This window comes from Anopheles gambiae, chromosome 2 (genome assembly GCF_943734735.2).
Source record: "Anopheles gambiae chromosome 2, idAnoGambNW_F1_1, whole genome shotgun sequence".
In the NCBI taxonomy this organism is placed as follows: Eukaryota; Metazoa; Arthropoda; class Insecta; order Diptera; family Culicidae; genus Anopheles; species Anopheles gambiae.
In genome coordinates, this window is record NC_064601.1 from 40,135,417 (window position 1) to 40,163,378 (window position 27,962).

General features: G+C 43.9%; 2 protein-coding genes across 3 annotated transcripts; both read right to left on the reverse strand.

Annotated features, from left to right (window-relative positions):
* Nucleotides 1–15,748: 15,748 nt before the first annotated feature.
* On the reverse strand, nucleotides 15,749–19,072 carry LOC1274296 (U3 small nucleolar RNA-associated protein 14 homolog A). The gene has a single exon (XM_313396.6). The coding sequence runs from the start codon at nucleotides 18,270–18,272 to the stop codon at nucleotides 15,795–15,797; it is 2,478 nt and encodes an 825-aa protein (XP_313396.6). The 5' UTR covers nucleotides 18,273–19,072; the 3' UTR covers nucleotides 15,749–15,794.
* A 138-nt stretch (nucleotides 19,073–19,210) lies between these two features.
* Nucleotides 19,211–26,686, reverse strand: LOC1274297 (uncharacterized protein CG7065). 2 transcript variants are annotated; one of them, XM_313397.6, is made up of 4 exons: nucleotides 26,574–26,683; nucleotides 23,781–24,530; nucleotides 23,106–23,367; nucleotides 19,211–23,031 (listed from the first exon to the last, which is right to left on the reverse strand). In XM_313397.6, the coding sequence occupies exons 2-4, from the start codon at nucleotides 23,838–23,840 to the stop codon at nucleotides 19,382–19,384; spliced, it is 3,972 nt and encodes a 1,323-aa protein (XP_313397.6). In that variant the 5' UTR covers nucleotides 23,841–24,530; nucleotides 26,574–26,683; the 3' UTR covers nucleotides 19,211–19,381. The 2 variants fall into 2 exon arrangements, with proteins under 2 accessions (XP_313397.6, XP_061497235.1); XM_061641251.1 differs by lacking the exon at nucleotides 23,781–24,530 and having other exon boundaries at nucleotides 26,574–26,686.
* Nucleotides 26,687–27,962: the final 1,276 nt, after the last annotated feature.

Consider the following 27,962-nt stretch of genomic DNA (forward strand, 5'->3'; position numbering starts at 1 on the left):
TGGAACGTTAACTGTGGAATAGGCAGGTGCAGCATCTTGCCGATGGGAACGGCCAGCACTAGAGCGAGAGAGAGTGAGAGAAAGAATGGTAGTCGAAAAACATCGCTTCGATGTTTATAGGGTGCTGTTGATAATGCGCTGGCGGCATGCGGCGGGGTGCCGGACAAACGGTGCCGCTCGAACACCGGATGCGGATGTTGTTTGGCAACTGGCATCGAATAAGGCAAGGAATGCTGCTTTCGAATGGAGGTTTTGCTGTTACACGCGTGTCGTGTAAACAGACACAGTGATGACAACGTTTGAACTAAATTTATTGTGTGCCCATGTTTATTTTAATTAATAAAAACATGTATAATCAATTCAATTCAATTCAAAGATTTTGTTTGCCACTATAAAATGCTTAATTTAGTTAATAGTTTTAATAAATAAATAAATAAATAAAAAGGCAAATTATTATTTTTAAACCATGACAACGCAACATATTAAATGAAGTATCAAACAAAGTTAACTAATAAATTTAACATTGTTAATATTAACTAATATTTGCTCCAAATAAGTATCTATTAGAAACCACATTTTCTCAACGAAAAATTTATTTACCATGTGCTTTTCGATGGATCGGAGCTTTTCGTTAGTTACAAACCACTGGGCGTCTCCATCGAACACGTGTAAGCAAGCCATGCCCATTACGTGTGTGGTGTTCCACAACCTTTGCCACACACTGTACATCGGCACTTCGGCTACCATTCGGCAAAAAACCGATCGGCTTCGGAACACGTGCGTTCGTGCTGTGCGATGATATTTCATCGCGCGAAACAGCTGTTCCGATAAGTGTTATTTTTTGCTTTTTTTGCTTCCTGCCTTTCAATGTCATTCAGCGTTTTGCTTCGCCACCTTTTGTAGCCAAATCAACTGCAATCTTTTTTCGCTTGTCAAACCTAACGGCCGATCGGCACGCACGGTACATTTATTAAATGTGCCCCTGGCCACAGCACAAATGACGGGTTGACGCGCGAAACATTCGCATCCCTGACAATGACACGATGCTGCCTTCGCATCACGTGAAAAATCAAAAACAGAAAGTTAATGAAAAGCGCACCAAACAATCAACAAACTTTGTGTTTGTCACTGCACCGCCCTTCTTCGCTCGAGAGAAACCGAAAAGAAATGAGAAAATCAAATGTCCTCGATGTGCTACTGGTCTGCTGCTGCTGCTGCTATGTGTTTGTTTGCCTGTTTGATTGTTTGCCTTTTTTGATTGTGTGCCTTGCGTGCGCGGCTAAGCTTGAGTGAGCTGGATAGGGGTGGGGTGGGGAGTGACATTGAGGGGACCCTAGTCTGATTGTCCGTCCGGTCGTGAGCAGGGATGGAGTATTGTCATCACAAAACTTGTAGCACGCCGCAGGATGACGTTAATTTGATGCCAGAAGCAAATGTTTATCGCATTACTTTCGCATGCTGCCCAGCTGCGCAACGAATGCGCTCGGGGCGCTGTCAATTGCAAGCCCGGCTGAGAACAGGCAGCTCGTGAGTTGATTCCGCTAGAGGTGGGTTTCTTGGAGATTTAGCTTTTGTTTTTTTCTCTTTGCTTTTCTTTTCGCGCAACCACAAATAATTGACGAAAGCTAGCAAACGATGCCGGATGGGTGGAGCGCTATGTTGCGTTGTATCGCTTATCATTTGCACATACAATTGACGCTGCTGAGAGAAACTAATCAGAATTTCAAATGTAAACTCTGCTAGCAAAAAGGCACATGAAAAATGTAATTGTAACAGATACGCTAAGGAATTAGGATTGTCCAAAAATGTTAGGATCGATTGTTTGCTATGAACATACTTTGTTCTTAACGTGTTTCTTAAAAAAGTTCATTTGGTTACCTTTGGATTGAACTGCAATTTTTTGCGTAATAACTTACCATTCATACTTACCGATTTCTCCCTTGCATACCAAAGCCTGAAGCATAATAATACAAACTAACTGACGACTGGACTAAGAACAAACTTCAACAAGCATTCCAAGTGATATTAGTTGAAGTAAATATATTTAATTCGTTTCTGATATTACTTTTCCAGTAAAAAAAACAGCCATTGTGCCCACACCAAACAACGGATCTTTAATGCTCGGGTTATTCCGAAAATCCTATATGGAATAGGAATAATGTCTATAAAAATTTGAACTATAAAAAACAAATTTGAAAAATCTCTAGCTCCTCTTTACCATGCTGCTTCCTTTCTCACACATCATCACACACACACACAATAGTAACAGCTGCTGGACGCTGTCTGGAGCAGGGCATAACAGCTGATGTGCTAATTGAAAGAGCCAAAACTCCATTGATAGAGGTGACAGGACAGCGAGTATCGCTAATTGCAAAACAATCACGTAATGGAAACAGGCTACAGTACCAAAACAGCTGAAAAGTTTATTGGTGTAAAATGAAATTCCAAAAGATATCAGACCGGTAATAGCAAGCAAAATGTGTAAGGAACTTTAAAACAGTAAATACCAAAATCACCATCATACCATGCACGATTCCCCTGCACAATGAGTCTCCAGATTTCGCTGCTGATGTTGTCCTGCCGATGATGTCGATGTCATCCGCGAAGCCAAGAAATTGGACAGAGCGGTAGAGGATCGTATCACGAATACGACGATCGATGTCGTTGTATAGTCCTGTATTTCGAATGACACCTTCCAGGGCGATGTTGAAGAGCAGAAGGGTGAGTCCGTCACCTTGTCTCAGACCCCTGTGAGATACGAACGATTCCGACGTCAAGTTCGATACTCTTACCTTGCATTGCACCCTATTCATGGTGGCCTGTAACAGCCGGATCAACTACCCAGGGAAGTGGTAACGCTGCATGATGCTCCATAGCTCATTCCGGTCTATGATGTCGTAGGCCGCCTTGAAGTCGATGGTGGTGCGTAGGGATCTGGGGCTCTCGGAATTTCTGGACGATCTACCATAGAATGAAAATTTGGTCGGTGGTGGATTTACCTCCAACAAGCTCACCTTGGTAGCTGCCGACAAAATTTGCAACAAGAGGCACAAGTCTGCAAAACAGGATCTGGGACATCTCAGCAGAAGCACTTGCCATGATTATAGCAACAATTTCCACCAAATATAATGATATTTTTAAGAAGATTCTTTATCCAGAAAGGAAATGGTGATTGGAGCTTACAGGGTTTCCCACGATTTATTGGTCAGTTCCCATGATTTTTTGGTGTGTTCCCACGGTTTTTTGGTCGTATCCCATAAATTTTTGGTTCGTTCCCATAATTTATTGGTATTTTCTGATTGGATATCAATACAATTGGACCAAAAAAATCTGGGAAACGACCAAAAAATCATGGGAACGCACCAAAAAAATATGGGAACCCACCAAAAATTGATGAGAACCAACCAATAAATCGTGGGAAACCCTGTAAAACACTATCTTTCAGACCTGGCAAAACAAATGGTGGAAGATAAAGGAGAACAATCTTCGAGTAGTTAAAAGCACAACAACACCTTATGTTTTCAAAAACAACAACCACCGTGAGCATGCGTTTCTTACTAGACTCCCAATAGGACACACATGTCTCGCCCACAGCCAGCTATTAAGGAAATCTGAACGCGAAAAGTGCAATTTTAACGGAAATGAAATTATAATAAGATATATACTAATATAGTGTGTAGGATACGATAAGGAAAGGGACAAAATCAATTTAAGAAACAATATAGAAGAAGTATTAGCAAATAAAGAGGAAAAAAACAACTTAGTGATTTTTGTAAAATCTGTAAATATTTATAAAATAAATCGAACAAAAGCTTATTTTCAGCATTACTAAATTGGAATCTTCCTTCATGTTCTTTATTTTAGCATTTAGCAACGAAACCCATACAGTATTCGCTCTATAATCCGCACTTTTGACAATCAAATTTATGATGTGAACAGTATTCGGGTTTCCTGCAGTTTCTAGGATACTTCATAGGGTACACCTTATTTAGGTTTTCCTTAACATGAACATCTCTCTAAGCTGGCTGTCCCTTGAAGATTCACCTCAGAGCGATTTCACTGTATTACATTTGCATTTACTACACAAACATTTTAGTAGTTTGACCTGAACAGATCATCTGTCCGAACTTACATAAAGTTCCTTGGTAAACACAGTAAAAAAGATAACGATATCAAAAAAATGGCCGTAAGGACAAAAGATACTGATTAATTTTGTCGTGCAGTTTTACTCATCCTATCGTGAGTTGAGATGCAAGATTAAAGCTGCTCTCAGTCTCGTAAAAGGTTTTATGTAGATTAGTTTTTTTTCGACTATCTTAAACGGTGTAAAAGAGATTTTAAATTTGAACATTTAATAAGGGATCTTTTTTACTTTCCTTTACATTTCTTACACTCGGATAAATTTTAGTCACATTTCAATCAGTCCAATTTGCTATAAATCATAAGCTTTTGTTCATAAAAATATTCAAACTATAAAATCATAACATTTTAAATAGTTCCGTAGGTAATATCTTATCATGCTTTTGATTTTTTGGCCTCAAATGACAGCAGAAGTAAACGTTTCAATAAGAATAACGAATAACTAATAAGAATAACAGCTTAACACATTTGTATTTGAAAATGTAATACAATACAAAAACAACCAGCTTACATATGCAACCACGTTGAAGCTCCATAAGCTTGATAGTGCAGAGTAGAAAGTAGAGCACCAGAAGCAGAGTTGCACAATTCACTATGCTAAAACAAAGAAAACTCCAACCGGCCAGTCCTCAATTACCACCGTCAATGCAGTCAGCCTCCGCATCGGGCTGAGCTACCAAGGGGACGAATATGCGGCAAGACTTCAAACACCTCTCGCACCAAACCACACAGTCATCCCGTTTGACACCATACCGGACTGCGAAACCGGATCAGTGTCGTTAATGAAAATTGATAGTGTAGCCCACACAATTTGGCCAAGCTTTGTTCAATCCTTTTGCTGCTGCCTACCTTACACCTTACACGGAAGCACCACCCGATTGGTTGGGTCGGGCAGACCGGCCTCGTAAACCTCTCTAATTAATTACCACAACCATCGGAGGTCGGTGGTCAACGATGGAGAATGCATTTTCTCTCCCATCAGTGTCTGCCCAACCGGGTTCGGTTGCTGATTGTCGTAGCTTGCAGGGTGAAACGACACTTAATAAATTGTTTCCTCGTCAACATCCAGTTCGGTTGGTGCCAGAGTTCTTTACTCGGCTTGGCTCCTAACTCGATAAAGAAATGGTGTTGGGTGTTTCCTTAAAATTGGGTAAATAACGGCACAAGACAGGGATGGGAGTGGGATGGTTTGGGTCCCATGCTTTCCTCTTCCTGGTTTGAGCGATGCTAAATTAATTGTGTACATTACACTCTAACCACCAGAATGCATTACATGGCTAAGGAGTTTGTGTAAAGACCACTCAAGCCGTGGGTCTCAAGTTGAAGAACGCTAAAATGGCAGCACTTTAATAAGTGAACCAACGCTCTCAGTGCAGATGGTGATGTAGAAACATGATAGCAACGCTTCTACCGCTCACTGAGCTAGCTCCAAAGCGTCGATTCGGTCGAGACGCCGAGAGCCCATTAGGAAGGAGTGCAAATATTTCATCACCATTGGACATTTTGACCACTGTCACGCTCCACCTGCTAAGGGCATTGCGCAACGAGAAACAAATAATGGTCTAATTTATGAGCGCGCGGGGAGAGTGATCCCATTAACGGGTGAACGATTGGCCACGGTCCTTGCTACTCCTTCCTTTCGCATGCTTCGATACGCGATTCGTCTTGTTAAGGAAGTGTGTGGCTCGTGTGACAAGAGTGTCGTTTATCTAATGGCCACTTGAAAACGTGTCGCCGAACAGAAGGCACCATTCACGATGCATGAATAATGGGGATCATTGTGCGATAATTTATCAAACAATCAGAAAGCTTCAGAAAGCGGCTTGGCAGGTAAATGGGAAATCGTTTTGGCTGGTATAGGGAATATTATAATTAACGTAATATCCAATCATACGATACCAATAAATTATGGGAACGAACAAAAATCTATGGGATACGATTAATAAATCGTGAGACGAGTCCAAAAAATTAGAGGAACCGACCTATAAATCGTGAAAAACCCTGTATTTTAACTGTGTCGGCAGGCCATTTTTTAATTCTGTAATTTCCAGTTCAAAGTTTTAAAATTTTAATTAGTGGGTTTTATAATTATAATAGCCACTGTGCAGTCAATTTTGCCTCTGGTATTGGACATATGAACTTGTCTTTTTTCTACTTCTTCTTCTTCTTTTGGCTCAACAACCGATGTCGGTCAAGGCCTGCCTGTATCCACTTGTGGGCTTGGTTTTCAGTGACTAAATGATACCCCCCATAGCAGAATAGTCAGTCCTACGTATGGCGGCGCGGTCTATTTGGGGATTGAACCCATGACGGGCATGTTGTTAAGTCGTACGAGTTGACGACTGTACTACGAGCAACCGGCAACTTTTTTCTACTTACTTAAGATAATTCTCGATGTTTAATCATGGCAATAATATTTTAATAACATTTGATTGTAAAGAAGAAATAATTTTGTTAAAGTCTTTTCCTATATAACGGAATTGATTACTTTATGTTTATTGACAGACTTAGTTACTTATCCAACTGTAAATCCGTATTGCATTTTATTTCATAACTTATCTGAACCGGTCTTTAAACATGCTTACTCAAAATCAATCCTATTTTTATTGACTGCAACTATAATAATGATCGTTTTCAAACATTAAAAATGTTTCTTTTGCACAGTTCTAAAAACCTTACTAGCGTAACAAAAACAATATTGATCGTCAATATTTGTATATTTTCAACAGCATGCACCTACAAATTACCTAGTTAGACATTAAAATAATATAATGCACTGATAATCAACATTGGAACACATTTACGAAGCTGAATCACTCAAAGTATAATGAATATTTTCGAAGAAAGATTTCTTACCTTACCTAACACTTACCTTACTCATCGTTCATCGAAAACTCTATTGACTCCAGCGTGTCATCAGTTTTGAAAGATATTCATATGTTATGGGATTTTTTTCAAGTTCAACTGAATTGATTTATTGATTTATCTATTTATCTATTTATTCAATAACCCCAATTATTGAAATTATATGATGATATCCTTAGTTCTAACAGTCCAACATGTTAAGTAAATAGTAGTAATACGACACTAAAACTCAATCTTAGCCATAAAATCAAATGATTGAAATAAGAATAGGAAACACCAAAAAACTGCACATATTAAAATAATAAATAATGAATGGAAAACAACGCCTAAAAACAGGAAAACAAGAAAACCACCATGCAAAATGGATACATAATTAAATAAGAATATAAAGCAGATAACAGGAAACACAAATAATACCAAAAACTACTAATATAATACATATTTATTTATTTATTGAAGATAATTGCGTGGCGCGCGCAGGGGCCTTTGCAATATTAAAATAAAGTAATACTTGAAAATAACCTTACTTGCTATATATTTGAAAACAGACATGAACATTTAAACGTGGCAACTGTAATGTTGAAGTCAAAAAAGCAGTAGAACTTATTGAAAGCTTTACACATTGAAATAATTGGATCATGAGCTCCTCTGGAAGTACGGGCCCGGTCTATTTTGATCAGAAAATTTCGAGGACGAAGTGCGTGGTCAGGGGCGTACAAATTTATTTTAAGGAGAAGCTCGGGAGCATCAATTTCGTCTTTTATTAATTTTGCTACAAAAACTGCTTGTGCTACCTCCCTACGTCTCTCTAAGGACTGCAATCCTAGAAGAAGCCGTCTAGTTTGATAGGTTAGAGGCTGGTCCATGTTCCACCGTAAGGTTCTTATAGCTATTTTTGTGATTTTTTTCTGAATTCGCTCAATTCGTGTGGACCAGTTGTTAGTTTGTGGAGACCATGTTACAACATTAAATTCAAGTACGGATCGGACTAAGGCGACGAACAGTTGCTTTAAACAGAAAGGGTCATTAAAATCAGATGTCAGACGATGAATAAAACCAAGCTGCCGATATGCTTTGTCGATGACGTACGAATATTGTTGACGGAAGGAGAGTGATGAGTCAAGAATAGTGCCGAGGTCCTTTGTTTCTATGTTACGTGGGATTATACACGAGTCAAGGTTATAGTCTCGCTTGATAGGGTCTTTTTTACGAGTAAAACTAATCACGCAACACTTATTGACACACAAGGATAGCGAGTTCGCAGAGCACCAATTGCTAAATTCGTCTAGGCTGTGCTGGAGTGTCGGGCTGTCCGAATCATTTCTAATGGTCGCATAAATCTTGATATCGTCCGCATACATAAGCAAACATTGATTTGGGAGCGCAAATACAACATCATTAATAAATAGGATAAACAATACTGGGCCAATGTTACTTCCCTGTGGTACACCGGACGAACTAACGAACACGTTGGACAAGCACTTATTGATTTTAACACAGTATGATCTTTGGTTTAAATATGATTTTAACCATATGACTAGATTATTATGAAAGCCAAACCTGCTCAGTTTCGCAAGGAGTATGTCATGGTTAATCCGATCAAATGCTGACATGAAATCAGTATAAATTGCATCAATCTGTGACTTGCCGTCCATTGCCGTAAGGCATTCAGACACGAATTGAACAAGATTGGTCGACACCGATCGTTTGGGAACAAATCCATGCTGGCTTGGACTGATATAATTCAAGCCACCCCTGACTAACGCTTCCTGGACAAGAATTTCGAGTATTTTTGCTGATGCACATAGGGAAGTTACGCCACGATAATTAGATATAACATGTCACGGACCTTTTTTATGAACGGGTGTCATCCACGAAGACTTCCACATAGTAGGATATGTAGAACTGTGCAGAGAAAGCTTAAACAGATGGACCAGTGGCTCTGAAAGATAAGTTGAGCACTTCTGTAAGACTATTGCTGGAATCCCGTCCGGACCCGGGATAAATGAGGGTTTAATTTGTTTGATTGCATTTTCTACCGATTCATTTGTGATGACAATATCATTTATAGACATATCTAGAACATCCGCGGGTGTGTGCTGCAGGGCAGTTGCAATATTAATTGGTGACGAAGATTGAAGGTCGAAAACTGAACTAAATTTTTTGGCAAAGAGCTGACTGATTTCTAGTTCACTTGAGGCTTTCTCGGTGTCTAGTGACATTACTGACGGGATTTTTGCATTTTTCCTCTTACGGTTAACGAAAGAAAATATTTTAGTCGGATCGGTGGATATACTTCGTTGAAGTTTGTTGATATAGATTCTATACAGATGCCTATTGAATCTTCTATAGTTGCCACTAACAGTACGAAAAGGAACGATAATAACGAAAAGGAAATCGGTCGATACTAAATGTGTTGAAAATACGGCCAAAGCCGTAATAATGTGAATCTAAATAAATAAATAAAAGACCAAATGGAAAATATTTGAGTAGGGACTATTAACCGAACAAGGAAACCCAGCTGATTCGTATCAGCAAGTAAATGCAGACATAACACAATGTAACAAACAGCTACATTTAGGAAGCAAAACGTAAAGCAAAGCGTTCAGCATAAACAGAAGCCCAGGGTTGGGTGAAGGACCGTTATTGTTAAGCATTTTTGGTCGTCGTTCAAACATGTTTCTCAGTCCATTTAAGCGTGTATCGCGTTGGATTATTTTGATTCTATTTATCAGTGTCCACCGTTAGCAAAGAACATCCTCCGGCGATATTTAGGGATTGATTTTTATTTACATATTTCATTCATATTATAGATGTTAAGTTATTCGTTATTCGTTATTGTTATTCGTAGACCGAGTCGATTTAAAACAATGTGATACAAATTCATCCTACAAATTTAGTAGATTGCTTTCGCTGTGAAGTCGTTCAGGAGCAAATCTGACCGGCAAGTAAAACAGTATGTTCCCGGTATAATCCATTTCCGTTCAGAACTATTTTTACTTTGAAAGCTGTTGAACAACTCGGTAAATGATCTTTTCAATGTAGAAATTAATTAATATACTTCCTGTTGAGACGTTATCAACAGCACTCTTTCTTTTGCCCGGAATATGCTAATTAAATAAAAAAGAGGCGTTATTTAAGCAACTTTCTTGTATTTGGAGAAGCTTAAAAATAGGTCGCTTGTCCCGGGGATAAGAATAAGAGTGGCTACAGGTCGTTACCTATGCCACGATCGGGAAGTTTCGTGTAATCGAGGATCGTTGGCTGATCACTTTTGATCTGCTCATTCGTTTTGCAACATCGCTATCAAGCAACTAAAGTATGCGCCACGCGATTCGTTGAACAATTTAAATCTGGTTGTTGTAAATTGCCCCAAATAAAAGGAAAGTAACAACAATGATTTTTACTTTACCAAAGTTAGAACAAAACGTTGAATAAATGCAAGCACATGTGCGTTCGCACAAACGCAAACGAAAACGGACGCAGCAAAACAGCAGACCAGAGCTTAAAATTCACAACAATAGCAGTGTGGAGAAGCTGCCGCCAGCATGCACCCCCGGGTACAGTGAAGCTTTTGTGGTGCAAAACTGGGCCGCTTTTATTGCCACTTTGCATTCACACAATTTCTTAGTATTTAAATCGTTTATTATTCCCTTTTTGTGCCGTTTTAGCTTGCCCGTTTTGTAAGGAAATGGTTTACTCGCTCTGAAATTCATGGCAATCAAACCAACAACAATCAACCAGCAACACACGCAACGAGCTTGGAGCCTAAAGGAAGCGTCATGCATAACAGAAAACGGAGGAGAGATAGAGAGGGAGAATGGGAAAGAAACTGTAGAAAGTCTTATCAATTTAATAACGCCTCGAGTGACAGAGTGTGCAGTTGATTTGCGCTCCGGAGGTTTATTTACTCTTCTGGTGACCTCTTTTTCTGCTCTCTGCCGGCCCGCTAGCATCCCCCCCGAGGTACAAATTCTGGTCCCGTCATGCGTTTCTTGCTCTTTATTGTGGTGATTTATTCATTAACGGTTTCAATTTATCGCGTCTGTTTATCGTGTTATCAGCTGACGACGGGCGCAGAAATCACCTTCGATAACGGCCAACGTGCCGAAACCTCAATGAGTCACACACACACACACATACACCGTGCTCCCTCTTTCGTCCATTTGGTTTACCCTCGCCTTCAAGGGAAAGAAGCTACACCATGTAGTGTGTGTCTCGCTAGCTGTATCTTATCCGCCGCTAATATCTTATCGAACTGACATCACAGTTACTTCTGGGAGCGGTCGCTTGATAAAATCGGTTCCCGGCTGCGTGATCCAAATTCATCACCGTCTCAGTACATCGGACATAGTGGTACCGTGCGGGCGGGATTGGCCCATTTCAAGTGTGCAGTGTACGGGTTAAAAGTTCGAATGAAAAGTTCCCGAAATGAACCAACAAACCAGCTGAAGGGAAAGCTCTTAGCATACAAGGATACTGTAAATCCGGAGGAAAAGCTTAGCACACTTGGATCGCTCCTGGAAGGAAACAAATACATCTACGTACACAGACACAGACGTACAACGCAACACGATGGGCTGTTGTTGCAGTAGCTGTAAGTAGCAGAAAGAGAGAGGGGAGAGAAACGTCAGCAAGCTTATCTCTGTCGCAACTGTTACCCATAAGCCTCCACCCGCCCCGTAAAGGGATAAAGGAAGGGATCACCGGCCCGGAGGTGCTCCATCAAAGCCAAACGCCGAATTCAATCGATGTGTACGGTACACGTTGGGGAGGAGGTGATTTTTTGGAAAATGTTGAAACACTGAAATGCCCGGAAATGGGTCAATGGAATATCTGGGATATGGATTGATCGATTGAGGGGTTTTTTTTTAATTAAATCCGTCCGTTCTTGTAATGAACCCCACACCGCGAAAGAAGCGGAGGATAAACCCTGATGTGGTTTATAATTAAAATTCCCGTATCGACAGTGAAGTGAAATCTGAAACCCATGTTACAAGTGGACCATGATTTTTTGTTGCACCAATGAAAAATTCAGGTTGGCATGGGCAGCGGGTTAATGTAAAGAGCGATTCATACAAATCACCAACCATTAATTTTGGGGAGAATGTTGAACTCAGTGGCAAAAGGATTATGTCCATTTGAAGTTGGTAGGCGTGGACAGTCCGAGAATTTTCCATTCTCACATGGGCCGGTGTTCTCCAAACGCAATGCTTAACTAATTATGCTATCCTATACATGTATGAGGAGTACACCGATCAGTCTGCAGTTTTAGACATGTCGATCAGATGACGATCGACTGCAGTGCGCCTAATTAGAAGAAAAAAAATAGAATAAGAAGATAAAAACTTTCCTTTGTTAAAATTACTTAAAATTTATTACGTAACTTTGCTGCCTTGTTCAGCCGGTTGAGAGAATTGTTTTCATGTTACAATCAGTTCCATTGAACGAACAAAACAAAAACACTTTTTTTATAAGAATAGGCCGGTAAATTGTTAGGCATAGACTCTGTCGATGCCCCTGAGTGGTCACTCGAAAGTAGTCCCTACCCAATTGACATTTTCGAGCACGATTAACTGGAAATTCGAGCTAAGTCCCTTAAACTGGAGTCTTAAACTTCCCTTAAACTGCACCAGTTTAAGGGAATTTAGAAACAGTCCTTTAAAATCAACTGTAATGCGGCTTTTTCGTTGCTTTCTTCTAGATTCGCTCGGAAACGATGTGTCCTATCGTTAAAGTTGATCGTTTAGTCATTTTATACTTAAATAATATCGATTTTTTACAAAATAACGTCACACAAAGATAGCTTTTGTTTTTCACCAAAAATCAAAGCTATGAATGTAAAATGAGCTGGACGGCATCATCCATCGGTAGACGAAGGCCTAATATACGAAAAAAAAAACAAATCTTAACGCTTTGAACACACTAGATCACACACAAATCGGCAATTTGAGGCGTATCGAGTACTAATCGAGCTGATATGGAAAAACAATTTCGAGCAAATGTCACTTGGGTAGCCAAGTGTAGTTTGTGAGCATGGTAAGAAGTCCAACACTTAGTTGTTATAATGATCCTCTTAGCATTACCATAAGGAAAAAAGGAATTAAAGTAAATAGGATGGCTTTGCCTATGCTTCTGAAGATCTTGCTCATAGCTCGTCTACTAGTGGTGAAACAATATTATATTATTATATTATTTTTTTATTAAATGTAACAATCAATAAGATGTATATAAAAATACTAAATGGAAAGGAGAGGGGAAAAATCATTCAATAATCATTTTCACCGCATCCAGCATAGGGCCAATTATGGGGCAATGTACTCAAAGATTAATGCATCCCAAGGCCAATTAAAAAAAAGAGTTAGCTCATGTTTCAATCGTGAGGCCAGTACATTTTATTATTGTATTGAAGAAAACTCACTATTCTGGAAGAGAGATGATCAAATAAATTACAAACGAGACGAGTTTCAAGCTCATGCTTCGGTTGGTGGCCAATACTTTGGTTCTAGTTGATGTATTTTATTTATTTCGTCATGGCCTTGTTTTGTTAAACTCAAAACATGGAGTTGAGGAGCTTGGAACTTCTTCAAACTCGTTCAAACACGTTCTCTCACACAATTGGTTGATTCCTTCTTTTGTCCCGGATTAACTGGCGAACGGATATTGACATGCTGGTATGAGGAAAAGTTAAATTTAGTTGTTTTAGCCGTCTAGAAAGGCCGGCAGAATAGAAGTACATGTTAATGTTTCGTCGGGATGAATGAGCGCAAAGTTCATCAATTTTGCAATAAATGTTATGAAATAGGCAACAAAACGATAATTCCAAACATAGGGAATAGGATTAGTGGTGTGGTTATAACATAGGGTAATGAAATTATTACCAGAACCAATTGACAAATTAAGTCGTTTAGTTCAATTGGATGGCTTGGGATTAAAATTTTATGTAATTTAATATGTAGCATTCCACAACAAAAGCACACAAGCAATTATCAAGAGCATTATTCGTCGTCCCATAGGACTTTTTAAAATAACAATCCCACAGGAACGAACGATTCAAAAGCCCAACCGTTTAAAAGCTTATAACAGTAGCTGCGTGCACTGAATGTATAACCGCAAATCATTAAACCTTACGCATGGTGCCTTCCGCTGCTGCTGCTTCTGCAAAACAAAAACCATTTTAATGAAGAAGCACAAAGCGCGCGGGACGGGGTGAGCCCGATTCCGTACCATGTTGGTGCAGGCTTGGCCCGTTTCCGGGTAGAGTGTAAAAATAAATTAATAATTATTCCATTGAAACACATTTCGTGTAGCGCGAAGCGCGATAAAAATGGACATCCGATCCGGACCGTAACGCACGGTTACGCGCATTGTGCTTCACTCGGCATTCTGAAATGGCCGTCCCCATCCACACAAATTAACGGGCCATGAGCCGGTTTGTGCTTCGGGCGCTACGGCGTTGATGGAGCATCATTGGCCATAGAAAATCACGCATCATGCATCACTTTCGCCACACATCTTTTGGTTCGCATTCGTTTGGTAACCAATGGTAACACCAAACGGTCATGGTGCACGGTCATCAGTCCGGTAGGCGACGATGCGCTATGCAGATTAACCTACAAACCGTACCAGTGTACCAATAAAGTGTTCAAAAGAATGAAATAATTAAGTTGCGCGTAACCGAGACGAAAAAAAAAACAAAAATATGTTTGTCTCCTGTGAGGCAAACATTTTATCAATCATCTTACGGTCAGTTTAAAAGAGTTGTTATAAAACTTTTTTCCATGCTAATGAAAATTGCCTTGCCGAGCCGTTCTTGCTAAATAACAAAAAAGGGACTGCATAAGCTAAGAGACAGTGGATTTAATGTTGCATTAGCGGGCATGGACCTTCCATTTACCAATTTTTAAGCCTTCCATTAGCCAGCGGTCCCAATCCGTGCTGCGATTTTAATCACATTAATGCATTTTTTTTGGTTCCTCCCCATACCCATACAAAACTAATATTTACATTCGCTGTCTTTTCTTTTGCACTTCCCACCGCCAGCCGACTCGCAGGATATTACGCCGGTGCCGGATCGGCCCACCGCAGGAGACTTTCCACCGGCGACCGCTTTCGGTGGCGATGACACCGGAAGCAATCCGGCCTTTACCAACGAAAATGGATAGCCCTTAAAAAGGCCTGTCACCGGATGCAAAATTAGGGTACAACAAGGAAAGAGAGAGAGAGAGCGAAGAGAGAGATATTCGTGCGACGTTTCGCTACAATAAATCATGCTAATAAAACTGTTGAAATAAAAACCTGAACGTGACCTTTTCCTTGATAGAAACTGAAGGACCGGGAACCAGTAAGCTTAAGCTCTAGTTGGGGATTATTATCGTTGGTAGTAACACACCAGCAAGGGGGGGGGGGAGGGATTCATTTGAATGCAATTAATAAAGACATTTTCAGTTTCAATTTCCTTCCTTTCCAGAATTATTTTTCCACAAAGAAAGACTAAGGAGTATTTAAACTTCAAATTAATTCCAATGAAAAGCTCTGAGGCAGCTGTACTTTTCCGTAAAAGTAGATTGCATAAAGATGTTTTACAAATCATGCAAAAGTACATTATTTAACGAGTTTTATACAACCGCGTGGTATTCGTAGTTGTCTTCCCTACTCGGTACAGTAGTGGACAACTGGGGGACAAATAGCGTCTCTGCAAAGCTAAGTCATCATATGTGCTAAGACATAACAAGGGATGGAATTATTATTGATATTAATTATATTCCTTTTACAGCAACACTTTTCCCTTATTCGACCCTTCCAAACCCTACCTTTGAATCTGGGGAAGGTTTGCTTAGTTTCTCTAGCGCGTACTTGCTGTACTGGTCGACCGCTTCGTTCTGCAGCCGCTTGCCGACCCGCATCAGCTTGCTCGGGTTCGCCATCAGCATCTCCTTCTTCATCGGCTCTATTACCGTGCCCTGCTTGGTGACGATGCGCGGCTCAACCATCGCCGCATGTGCCGACTCCGGTATGAACGTTCGGCCCAGCGGTGCCCTTAGCGACGCTTCGTAATCCTTCACCGTCACGAACGGGAACGGTACCTCATTCACCAGGTGCTTGTCCAGCTTCTCGTTCTTCAGTGCGTCTTCGTTGATGATTACCTGGTCGCGGTTATCGTCACGGCGCGGCAGCTCCGCCGGCATCTTCATTATCTGGCGCGTCGCCTTACGCGGTCCCGGTGGCTTAGCGCCCGCCCCAGCCCAATGGCCCCAACCCGGTAGCGAAAGTTCCACCTCCTGGGGCAGATCCTTTTGCCGCTCGTCCTGCTTCTCCTTCGCAAAGTCCGCCACAATGTCGTCATCCTCGAACGCTTCGGCGATCGTGAGGCGATGCGCATCGTCCGCCTCCGCCTCGTCGTCCGACAGCTCGCCCGATACGATCGTGTTGGGGAGGGCCGTTAGCAGATGCTTCGGTTTCATCTGTACCACCTGCTTTAGATTGATTTCGGCCGATTGCTTGACCGACGGCGATGGTCGGCCACCGGCCACGGTTGAGGATTTGTCATTGGAGGACTGAATGGTTTGTAGCGAACTCGATGCATTATTCGTTTCGTCCGGTGCTGCCCGCTCTGCCGTTTCATACATTTGCTCGTCTGCGTCGGCTAGGGTGGCCCGTTTCTTAAAACTCAAATCGCTCAATTTAGTTTCTTTGTCTTGCTGGTCTGGCAGCTCCGAAGAAGGTCCATTTGTGTCCGAACTTTTCTCGTGATCAATATTTCGCACAAACTCCAACTTATTGTCCAGCACATCCTTGATCAGATACTCCGCTTCCTCGAACATTGCCTCCACAGTGGCAACGTTATCGTTCGTCTTGCGGTTCTTTTTCGTTTTCGCAGAGTCTTTTTTCTTGGGCTTTTGGTCTGAATTGTCCACATCTTCCACAATCCAGGTGCCGGATGCCATCTTAACTTTTTCTTTTCGTTTCTTGGGAAGTGTTTTAGCTCGTTTGGGCTTCGATGGTTGCACACCTTCGTCACCATCACTAGGTTCGTTTTCATCCTCATCTGAAGAGAGACGTCCATTCGCCTGCTGTCCGTTGGCCGTTTTGCTGTCACCATTTAAATGCTTTTTAATGTTTTCAACCTGATTACGCTCCTCCCAGTACTTGCGATAACTGCCGGTTTGCTGCATTTCTTTATTGGCCACCTGCTCGTAGTCCCCGGCACGTTCCGTCCACGGATTGGTTTCGCCGACCTGCCCCATCGAAAGGTCCATTTCACCATCCGACTCGGAGCTACTGTCTCCCTGCTGAAGACGCTTTGCCGTCAGCTCTCGCCCGATCGCAAGCTGTTCGGCCAGCTCACGCCTCACCTCCGTGTCGTATTTGGCACGAACCTGCAGATTTTTGGCCCACGTGCCCGTATTCTTGTGCCGCAGCGATATACGCTCCTGGGACCGCTGCTTCTCGATCCAATCGAGCTTCCGGAGCGCTTCCTCCGGGTCCTTTTCCTTCAGCTCTTCAAACTTTTGCATCTGCTCCTTTAGCTTGTCCTTCTTCAGCAGGCGATGGTATTTCTTGCTCTTAATCTTGTTCATACGCCGATTCTTTGCTATTGCGTACGACTCGCGAATCTTCTGGCGAGAGCGCTCATACTGCTGCTCACGCATTTCCTCAATCGTTAGCGCATAGTTTTGCTTGCCATCGTCCGAGTGTTCGTCCCCATCTTCCCCACCATCATCGTACGCCTTCTCAAGCTCCTCCAGCTCTTCCATCAGCTTCGTCTTGACGCGATACTCGGACAGCAGCTTCGGCGGAGCATCGTGCACCGTAGTGCTGTCGTACTGCAGCGGATACACCGTTTGCGGAGCGACCTGCTGCGCCGTTACGATCGGTTCCCATCGGTCCACATCTTTCCGCACGCGTTCGAAGCCAGCCTTCCGCTCGATCCTATCGGCGACCGGTTTTTCCAGCGGTTTCTGCAGCGGGTTCCGCACCTTGAGCTGATCCAGCTGCTTCGCAACGCTGATGTGCTTTTTGGTTTTGGTGAAAAACTTTGCCAAATCGCCGAGCCGTACTTTGTCATCCTTCGTTTTGGACAGCCCGAACTCGGACCGCTTGAGCGACGGTTCCGTGCGCGTTACCTCACGGATGTAATGGGAACCGGTAAGGGCGTTGATACCGTCGATTAGTTTGGCGTGCGCTTTCGGGTCTATCTCATCCTCACCGTCGCTTTCGTTGCGCCCAGCACGCGCGGACCAATTGCTCTTGATTTCCAGCGGCATGGTGATTTGTTTCAATTCTTTGAAAACTAGTGTTACACTCTGAAAAAGTAAATTCTGTCTTAAATATCGTCAGTCCGACCGCATGTTGCCACAAAATCACGTTTATTTACATCGCTGTTCGGATCTGATGACAGTTGCCGCATATTATTTGACAGTTGCACATTGGAAAGAATTTGAACGTAAGTAGGTCAAAATTTTAAAAGAAGACCCATCGACCGTTGGAAAGCATATTGTACCATATTTCAAACCCAAGCAGCGAAATTGATTCCATTCTGATGGAATTCGTAATGCGTCGGCTGTAAATTTAAATTAAATTTTCCAGATATCGATACGAACACATTAGCTGAAATGTTATATCAATATATGCTATATGTAATAGTTGTGGGAGCTAGGAATCGGACCTACCCGATTCCTATTCCGTGTTCGGAATCAAATCCGGAGCCGATTTCGGAGTTGATTTTGGAGCCGATTCCGGATTTGTCTCCAGAATAGGAATCGATCTGGGAATCGCAATTTGCTCCGGCAACGAAATAAGAATCGACTCTAGAATTGGAATTAGCTCCGGAATGGGAATGAGTTTGTGAATTGAAATAGGAAGTTTCAGAAGCGAAATCAGTTCGGGAATCTCCATTGAGAATGGATCGTTTTCAAGTAAATTTTGATTCTGTAAAGCTATCAATACGTAGCGCCCTTTCACCCAAACGTCTATTCTTATGAGGATGCCGAAATCAACTCGGATTTCGAAGCCGATCCTGGAACCAATACCGAAGCCGATTCCGGAACCAATTCCGGAGCCGATTCGGATTCCGGGCCTACTATCCGGAGTCGATTCCAGAACACGTCGTAGCTATCCGGAATCGATTCCAACGAAAACTCCATTTTTCACCATCACTAATACGTATTGCATTCTTTCCTTAAACAAAAAAGAAACATTTCCATTATTCTAAAACATCGATCGCACAGTTCATGTATTTATGGTGATTCGTTCATTTTGTTTTATACATCAATATCTGTTTCCCATCGACAGTGAGTTTAGTTTACATATGCGTAATACCGACACTTTACTTATTCACTCTGATGCTCTGTCCTATATAAATCTCCCAACTAGTCTAATAGTATCCGTAGTTACCGTAACCGCCAAACTGTTGCATCTGCTGCGGGCCGGGACCATTCGCACCGAACATCTGCTGGCCCTGGTACATGTAAGGATTGCCAAATTGCTGTTGCATCTGCCCTTGCGGCCCGGACATTTGTCCCATCGGCATTTGTCCCTGCTGTCCACCGAAGGGCATGCCCATTCCCATGGATTGCCCATGCTGCTGCTGTTGCTGAGGGAAGCCCGGATACATAGAGGAGGCATTCGGCGTGGCCGATGTTATCTTGCCGGGAATTGTTTTACCGACAGCACTTTCCCCACCACCACTACCAGCACTACCGCCAATCGTCGTGATCGGATTCGCGTAGCTATTGCTGCCGGCGGCACTGCCCGCTCCCGTTGTACTATGGCTGTTGGCGTCGGACACGGATTTCTGTAGCGATTCCATCAAGTTGGCAATCAAATTCTGCGTGTCGGACAGCGAAATTCCTGCAGAACTGTTGCCCCCACCACTGCCCGCATCGTTGTTGCCGCTCGTTCGGTGCGAATGGTTCGAGCTCGTGTCGTACGCATCGGCCGGCATTTTCGAGCCCGAAAGCAGCGGTACGTTCGACACGTTCTTGGATGCAGCGCGCAAAATATCGTCGTACGAATAATCGTCCTCGTCTTCCGAATCCATAATCATCGGGTTACCTTTTTGCTGTTGAGGCTTTTGCTGATGCTGTTGCTGCTGCTGCTGCTGCTGTTGATGTTGATGCATGTCTTTCTGTCGCTGTTGTTGCTGATGTTGTGCGCGTTGCGCTGGCACTGCTGGCCGTTTTGGCCCACTGTTGCTAGACGCTGGGTTCGGTACCGGTTTACGACCTCCCATTGACGGTCCTGGTGACGGTTGGAACATATCGAATGTGGAGTCGTCGTCTTGCTCCAAATAATTACGCTCGTCTTCATCGGACAGGCGGCTAGCAGCATCCCGCCGTCCACCAGTACCGCCATCGTTACCACCTGCCTTGGGATTGCTCCATGAGTCAAAGTTCACATAACGGCGCAATCGCTCGACACGATCCGGCTCGGTGCGTTCCAGCTTGCGCAGATAGGAGATGAGATGCATCTGCTCATCATTCGAAAGCTCCTTGAAGCTCTGCAGCAGCGTCTGCAGATCGGAGTCGGTTAGATTCTCCAAAATGCTCGACGACGGCTCGTCCTCATCGTTGTCCGCCATGCTGCCGAAGTTACCGGAACGCACCGAAACATCCATCTTTTTGTCGTTCCAGCGTGCCGCACCGCCAGCCGAGCCAGCCGCTTCCGGGCGCACACGTTCCGGCAGCTTCGACGGTCCAGCGGCCTGCGCAGCTACCGGGGCGGGAACAATCTCCTTCGGTGCTACCGGCACGACGGAGGGCGGCAGTGTGGCCATGTACGCTTTCGCCGTAACGAGCGAGTTCTTCTCCCGAGACATCTGGGCCATGGTGACGTACACGTTGATCAGCTGTTCCAGCTCTTCGGTGGTAAAGTCGGTCTTTCCCTGCGCAACAAGCGATTTGGCAAGCTGCTCTGCGACGGCAATCTTGTCAATGCTGGCCCCAGTGGCCGATGCGCTGATGGTGGCAGCCGCGGCAGTAGGAACAGCACTCGGGACAGCCGCTTCGCTCACCGCCACCGAATCGCGGGACAGCTCCTCCTCCGGTGGCTTAACAGGCTCGCGTTTCGATGCCTCGTGCAGCAGCCGGGCAATGTTACGCACCGCCTTCTTGATCGGTACCATTCGGTTTGCATCGATCGTTTCCGCCATCATGTGGCCTTTCAGCTTTTCCTTCACCGTCTCCAGAAACATGCAGTTGTCCTCGTTCAGCAGCAAATCGTCGGCCGAGTTCGCCTTCACCTTTTCCAGCGCGAGCGCTTTGGCCAGCAAATCGTTCACCTTTGGCCCCAAACTGCCCAGATACTCCTCGAACGCGGTCAACAGCCGACAGACCGCGACAAAGTTGAGCGGTGTCGAGCTGTCCGCATCGAACTCCGTACGCACGAACACCTTCTTGTTCGGGCCGTAGTAATTCTTCGCCCACTCGTCGTAATCCACCCGCTCCGCCACTGGTCCACCTCGATGCTTGCCACCGGGCCATTCGCCCCGGTAGTCCATCGGTGGGGCACGCTGCGAGCGACTTCGCGAGTAGCCGCCCTCGTACCCGTTATCGTCGCTGATGGGACTGCGGGACCGGTGGGAACGGGAGGTGGACCGTTTCCTTCCCGAATCCGACCACTCACCGCGGCGCGATGAGCGCGGCGACGACCGATTCTTGGACCGCATCGGCTGTCCGCCCTTATAGTCATCCTCCTCCTCGTCCGAGTTCACATCGATCAGGATCGGGGCCGCAGCCGTGCCCGCTTTGCGCTCGCTCGAACGGGCCCGCTTGCCCGCCGTGGGGACACGCAGTGCGTACTGCTCCCGCAGCTCGCCCGTCCGTTCTTCGTCCTCCGCCGGCAGGTTCATCTTGGTGCGGATCTCTTCCTTCTTTCGCGCGACCTCCTCTTCGTGCAGCTCCTTCATGCGCTTCGTCCAAAACTCGATCCATTCCGGCTTGAAGTTGTGCTTGGCTGGGTCCTTCTTCTCTGCCTGCAGCTCCTTGTACCGCCGGTTCCAGAACTTTTTCCACTCCTCCGAATACAGCGGGTGCTTCTCCGGGTTCTTTTCGTGATCCTTCAGCTGCTTCTCCAGCTTTTCCACCGCTATATCCACCGTACAGCGATACTTCTCCCACTTGTAGCGCTCGTGTGCAATGGCGGCCGACTGTATCGACAGCTCTCGGGGGGTTGGTAGCATCTGCTTCGCCGACGAATTTGCCGGCTGTGCTGCCCGTTGCTGCCGCTGGTAGGACACGTCGCCACGGCCACCACCACCACTCTGTCTATTGCCCTGCCCATTGAGCGGGCTTCGCTTTCGCGTTCGTCCGCGATTCTCATCGTCGCCGCTGGACGAGATCGTTAGCATCGAGTTAGCACTGCTGACGCTCGAAATGGAATCCAAACTGCTACGGCGCTCGTTGCGTCGGTAGCGTTTCGGCGCACCCTGAACCTGCCCACCGCCACAGTCCTCGGCGGTGACCAAATCCTGCAGCACCTTCGCGTCGATCACCTCGACAAACTTCGGTCCCGTGCGCTCGTCGAAGTGAGTGCCGAACGAGATCTGCTGGCCAAACTTCACCCGGTTACGCTCGAACTCGGCCGCCTCGTACACCTGCGGCGTCAGCCGGCCGTGATGGTCCTCGATCGCTTCGCACACCGTTTGCACCACGCGGAAAAACACCTGGCCGCCGTTCTCCTGATTGTTGTTGCGATACGGGGACAGCATCTTGCGCACGGTCGGATAGTGCTTTTCGAGGAACTTGAACCGATGCCCCATCCCGATCATGTGCGTCGTGATGCCGCTCTCGTTGTTGTTGTGCAGATTGCACAGCACGCAGCTGTAGACGGGATCGGCACCGTTCGCCGAATCGATCAGCTCCACGATGTATTCCAGCCCGACCAATGGGCCATCGCGATAGCCGTCAAGCACGTTTTGCAACCGAGCCTGCGGTTTCATCAAGGACGGTGAGGAAGAGTCATTTTCCTGACCGCCACCACCGCTGCTTCCGGTGGAAGTGTTGTTCTCGTTCGATCCGGAAGTTGCTAAAAAAATAAGAAAATTAACCGTACTTGCATTACATACATACAACCATCTAGAGTTAGTGTCTTTCGTTTACCTTTCGTCGGTTTCGCCACCAGCGAAGCACGGTACTGCTCTGCATCAAACACGGTCACGTTTAATCGGGCCTGATGCTTGCGGCCGGCAATATGAATTTGCAGCATGCGCTCGCCATACAGACAGGCCACGCCGCAGATATGGCACATGTACCCGAACAGCAGATCTTTGTTGCGCGGCGTGCGGCTGAACACGCACGCTTCTGTGCCATCGGACAGCCTAACCTTTGTATCGAGTACATGCTCCTCAAATTCTATCTCCGTCTGTGGGTTGAAGGAAGGAAGAAACAGAGAAAAAAGGAAGAAGAAAAATAATTAAAACCTCGATACAAATAAGAGCTGTGTTTTATAGTTCCTAGATCGGGCTGCATGCTTCACGGTCGGTATTGTTCATTGGCACTTTTACACCTTTTACGTTCTCTCATTGCGCTCCTGTCACAATCGAACCACTTTCATCACACACTTCCACAGCACTTGTTTTATATCACTTCAGCACGTCACACATCCAGCACAAATGCGCCAGCAGCAGCACGTGTAAAGCTGCTAGTTGCAGAGCCAATTCACAGCACACATTTACACTTGCACATCCAGCACCGCTTCCAGGTGTCTGGAATAAAGGCTGTAGAACCCAGGCCGCCTAACACAGGGGAATTAATTATGTTACATTCGGTACTTACCTTTGATCTCGGTACATTGTCACCGGGCTTAATTGCATCATTTGCTTCTTCAAGATCCATTCTCTCGATTTGGAACCTCGAGAACAATCGAGGTGGGGTGTGTGTGGCCTACCACTAGTAGCGAAAGTAGGCGGTTCTGTGATTTCGTGCGGAAACTTATACAAATGCCGGATGACGAACCCTCACGCTATTGGGTACAAGTTCGGGCGAAATCTTTTACAATATTTGCTCCCCTCCTTTCGGCCTTTCGGGTAATTGTTTTATTGTTGTTAACCGTTACAAGCTAAATACTATTTTTCAGTGTCAGTCAGTTTTGATATTACGATACGTTGTTTCGCGATCGATGCAGGAATAGGAATTGATCCTTTCGAACACACCCAAAACACTTCTCTTACACACACTTGCACACTTCGATCACTGATTTCACACAGTAGTAGTAATAAAAGAGTTAGAAAAGGAAATGGCGCCGTTTCGGAGGGCACGTGTTGCTGCTACTTCCCTGCACTCCCGAGGTGAATCTGTTTGCTTTCTCACAGACTCGTCTTAAAGGGAGCCAAAGGGAAAGTAATTAAAACGCCTCGCGATAGATAAATTTCAAAAACCTGGCTGATGTATGTTGCCCAACAGCGCAGTTTTCTTTCTTTCTTCCTATACAGGACAATTAACCGCGGAACGCTATCTTATTCGTTCTTCTACTAACGCACGTTTCAATTAAGATACACGCGCGCGTACGCTTTTTTGTGACAAAATCTGAAAGGAACAAATGAAAGAAGAGGATGCAATTAATAGATTTCATTCTGCCCCGCCGGTACAATCGATGCCTGATCCCACTTGGGTTCTAAAGTGAACGATGCAAAGCTGACAGTTTTTACTATATTGTTCTTGTAAATGTCGTGTGTAAGTAATGATTCGCCTAAGTTTTACTTACCTTCACAATGTGTTTGTACTATGGCAATATTTAAAAGACACTCAGTAGGATATTTGTGGACCTGACAAGCAATCACTAACTATCATCACGAACAAGATTAACAACGTGTATCGATGTTTGCACACCAAACTTTTGATATTCATAATAAATGACACGACGCATCAATCTTTTTAACCGATTGATCGTACAACAAACATTTGATTTGACGAACTAACAATGCAATTAAACGCGATATGCAGTATTTGGCAAGCATATGAGCAAAGCCGTGATAGCGGATTGATTATGGGATAGGTCAAACGACGTGTGATAACGTTCTCGGGATCTCGGACTGTTGGTATTCGGACTCGATGTTGTAAGTGTCGGGGGCGGTCCCGTGGTACAATCGTCAACTCGAGAGACCTAGAATGGACCGTCCCCCGTAGCAAGGACTATTCGGCTGCGTGGTACTGAATACAGTCTCGAATGCCTATATAGGCCAGTATGTCCGCGGAGGACACCAAATAGAAGAAGTTGTGAGTGTTGCGGGATTATAGCATAGACATGTGTGGTTTGATGCGTTTACCCTTGACAGAGATAGCAAGAGGATAGTTTCTCCACAATATGTGGCCACGCTAACGCAGACTGTGTTGCACAGCACACGAGTTTTGCAAATGTTTGTTGAAGCAAATTGCTCTGAAGAGATATATCGTTTGTTAAAATAAAAAATAATTGAGTTGCTTTAATAATTGCTCGTTAAAACTAAACTAAGAACAAAACTCCTCTGAATAGAGAAAACTAAAAGCAAGCTAATATGGAAGGTATATCATCAACCATTTTCTTCTAAATCACGATATCGTATATATTTTTTGATGAAATAATAGCTACGATACCTGTGTTTAGGGTTTTATTTTCATAAACGTGGCTAGCAAATTGTATCAATTTAGGAAAAGCCGAGTAAAAGTTGACTAACCGTATCATGATTTCAACAAGATATGTTAGATGTTTTTTGAATCGGAGAAACCGCGACAATGGGATAAATTAAGTTAGGCTGATGGCTTCGTAACGCGCTACTCGAGAACAGACTGTAGTTGTAATTTGCTACAAGATGTACTTTTCTTTAAATTTACATTCAACTGACTTTCTGAAAGAGCGGTCCTTCGCCAGGATGGAAATAGCAACTATCGTAAAGGTCTGCAGCTTATCACGGTATCGCGATATGGAGAACTCCCTCTTCGTCGGCTGTGGAGTTTGCGATCGATATGCTTGGGCTTCAGAGCAACGAAAGGATCTTTTCGAAAGGATCGCGGAACTGGTTTCATGTGCGATTATTTAAAACCGGACTTTTTCTTCATTTTATTCTTCTTTGACACAGGAACCGTAATTGGTCTATTGTGTGTCTCCCCATCGCAGGACCGTTTAATGATGGACTTACTCCTTCTCTCTTTCACTTTTTTCCTGTGGTTTTACCCATAGCAGGGTATTTAGTCCTGCGCATGGGGGGATGGGTCCCCGGATGGGAAGGAATAGATCCATTTACTGCCTTGTAGGTGTAAGCACGTCGATGCTTTAACCGGGCGTACAATCCGCGTTTTCCATTTGCGCTACTCGCTGCATCAAGCGAAACGCTGACAATGGGGCTGTGATGATAAATGCACAGGATATTGATCTAATCTGCAAACCATTCACGAAGCCTCTAGCGGCTGTGTAGGCTTGCGGCATTGTCCGCCATTGCTTCACTGTGATGACGCTCGGTGGATTGTGATTGTTGTTGCATCAACTCAACAGTACCACAGCGATAGTACGAACTTGTTTGATTCGCTCGATACACAAACCTTCACGCACCTAGGTAGGGATTTGATTATTGCAGCGTTTTGTTACAAACTTACCTTTTATTTTATTGAGAATTTTCCGTGTTTTCAACAGCGATTACAGCGAACCATCGGCAACCATTTTTTCACAGTGTGTGACGTTCATTTGACAGCCTTTGTACCGGTTATTTGAACCGGTTCAACACATCACAACGGACTTTTTTGTTGTGTTTGTAAATCTTTTTGAGCTGTACATTTACCATACTTTTGGTGTTAATTAGACGAAGGAAATTTGAACTTTTTCCCGGATATTTGCTTAATTTTTAATTTTATGAAACAAATAAACAACAATCACCGTACCGGTAAAATGGTATTGTCAAACGAACAAGCCGCGTCAAACGAGCTGATCCTAGCAGAGTGACCAGAAATACGATTTACAGTAGAACGTCGATTTTCCGGGGACGGATTAACCGGTGGGCAGCTTAACCGTGCGCATGAACTTGACCGTTGGTCTGTCGTGGCGAATATTTTCTGCGATGAACCGGTTAGCAAAAACATTTGTTGTGCAGCAATCTAGTGTTGAGTGATACTTTTTGACTGTATTTTTGATAAAAGACAATTTTAAATCTATTGTTAATGATTCAAAAAATATTCTAAAAATGATTAATCGATTATATTGATGTGAATTTCTAGTAAAACCAGTGAATTTTAAAAATTGTAAATGAATTTGACATTTCTTTGACCGTTATCCGTGGATGTCGATTAACAGGCATCCGTCTGGTCCCGAGCTGCCCGGATAATCGACGTTCTACTGTATCTGTATTCCTACCGATTTTTTATATGCCTACCGATTCACAGATGACCACCCTAAAACTACCTATTTTTCATTTATCCTACCGAAAATCACAGATATTTGATATTCCAGTCGTTTAAGCTTAATCTGTGGCGCTTGGGATGCTGTTTCCAGGATCGCTATCCTTATTTGTTACTTATCGCGCAAATGCACGTTTGTTTGCCAGGCACGTGAAAATTGCTGCGTGAAAAATGCGTTTTAAATTCAAAATCTTATCCGTTAAAATTTCATAATAAATTAAATGTTCATAATAAGTAGAAAATGTCAGTTGTTAGGATTCCGAGAATTGCGCGTCAAAGAAAATCATTTAAATTTGAAATTGAATTTCACCGTTGACGGTTAAAGTTTAAAAAGAAATTGATCCTTAAAATTGTTGGGATATACAATGTCCGTCAGTAATACCAATGACGCAACCTGACGTTGCTGTCAACTCACGCGAGGTGAGCGCACCTCTAATTGAACTCATGTATAAATGTACAGCGCTAGTCGCTTCCTGAACTCCGAAAGAGATACATCAAATATATTGAACTCCTCAACCGAAACAAAACTGGTGTTCCACAGCGTTTAAAACTAATATCACATTAGGTTATGGGCCCAGAGCACCTGACTAGTTA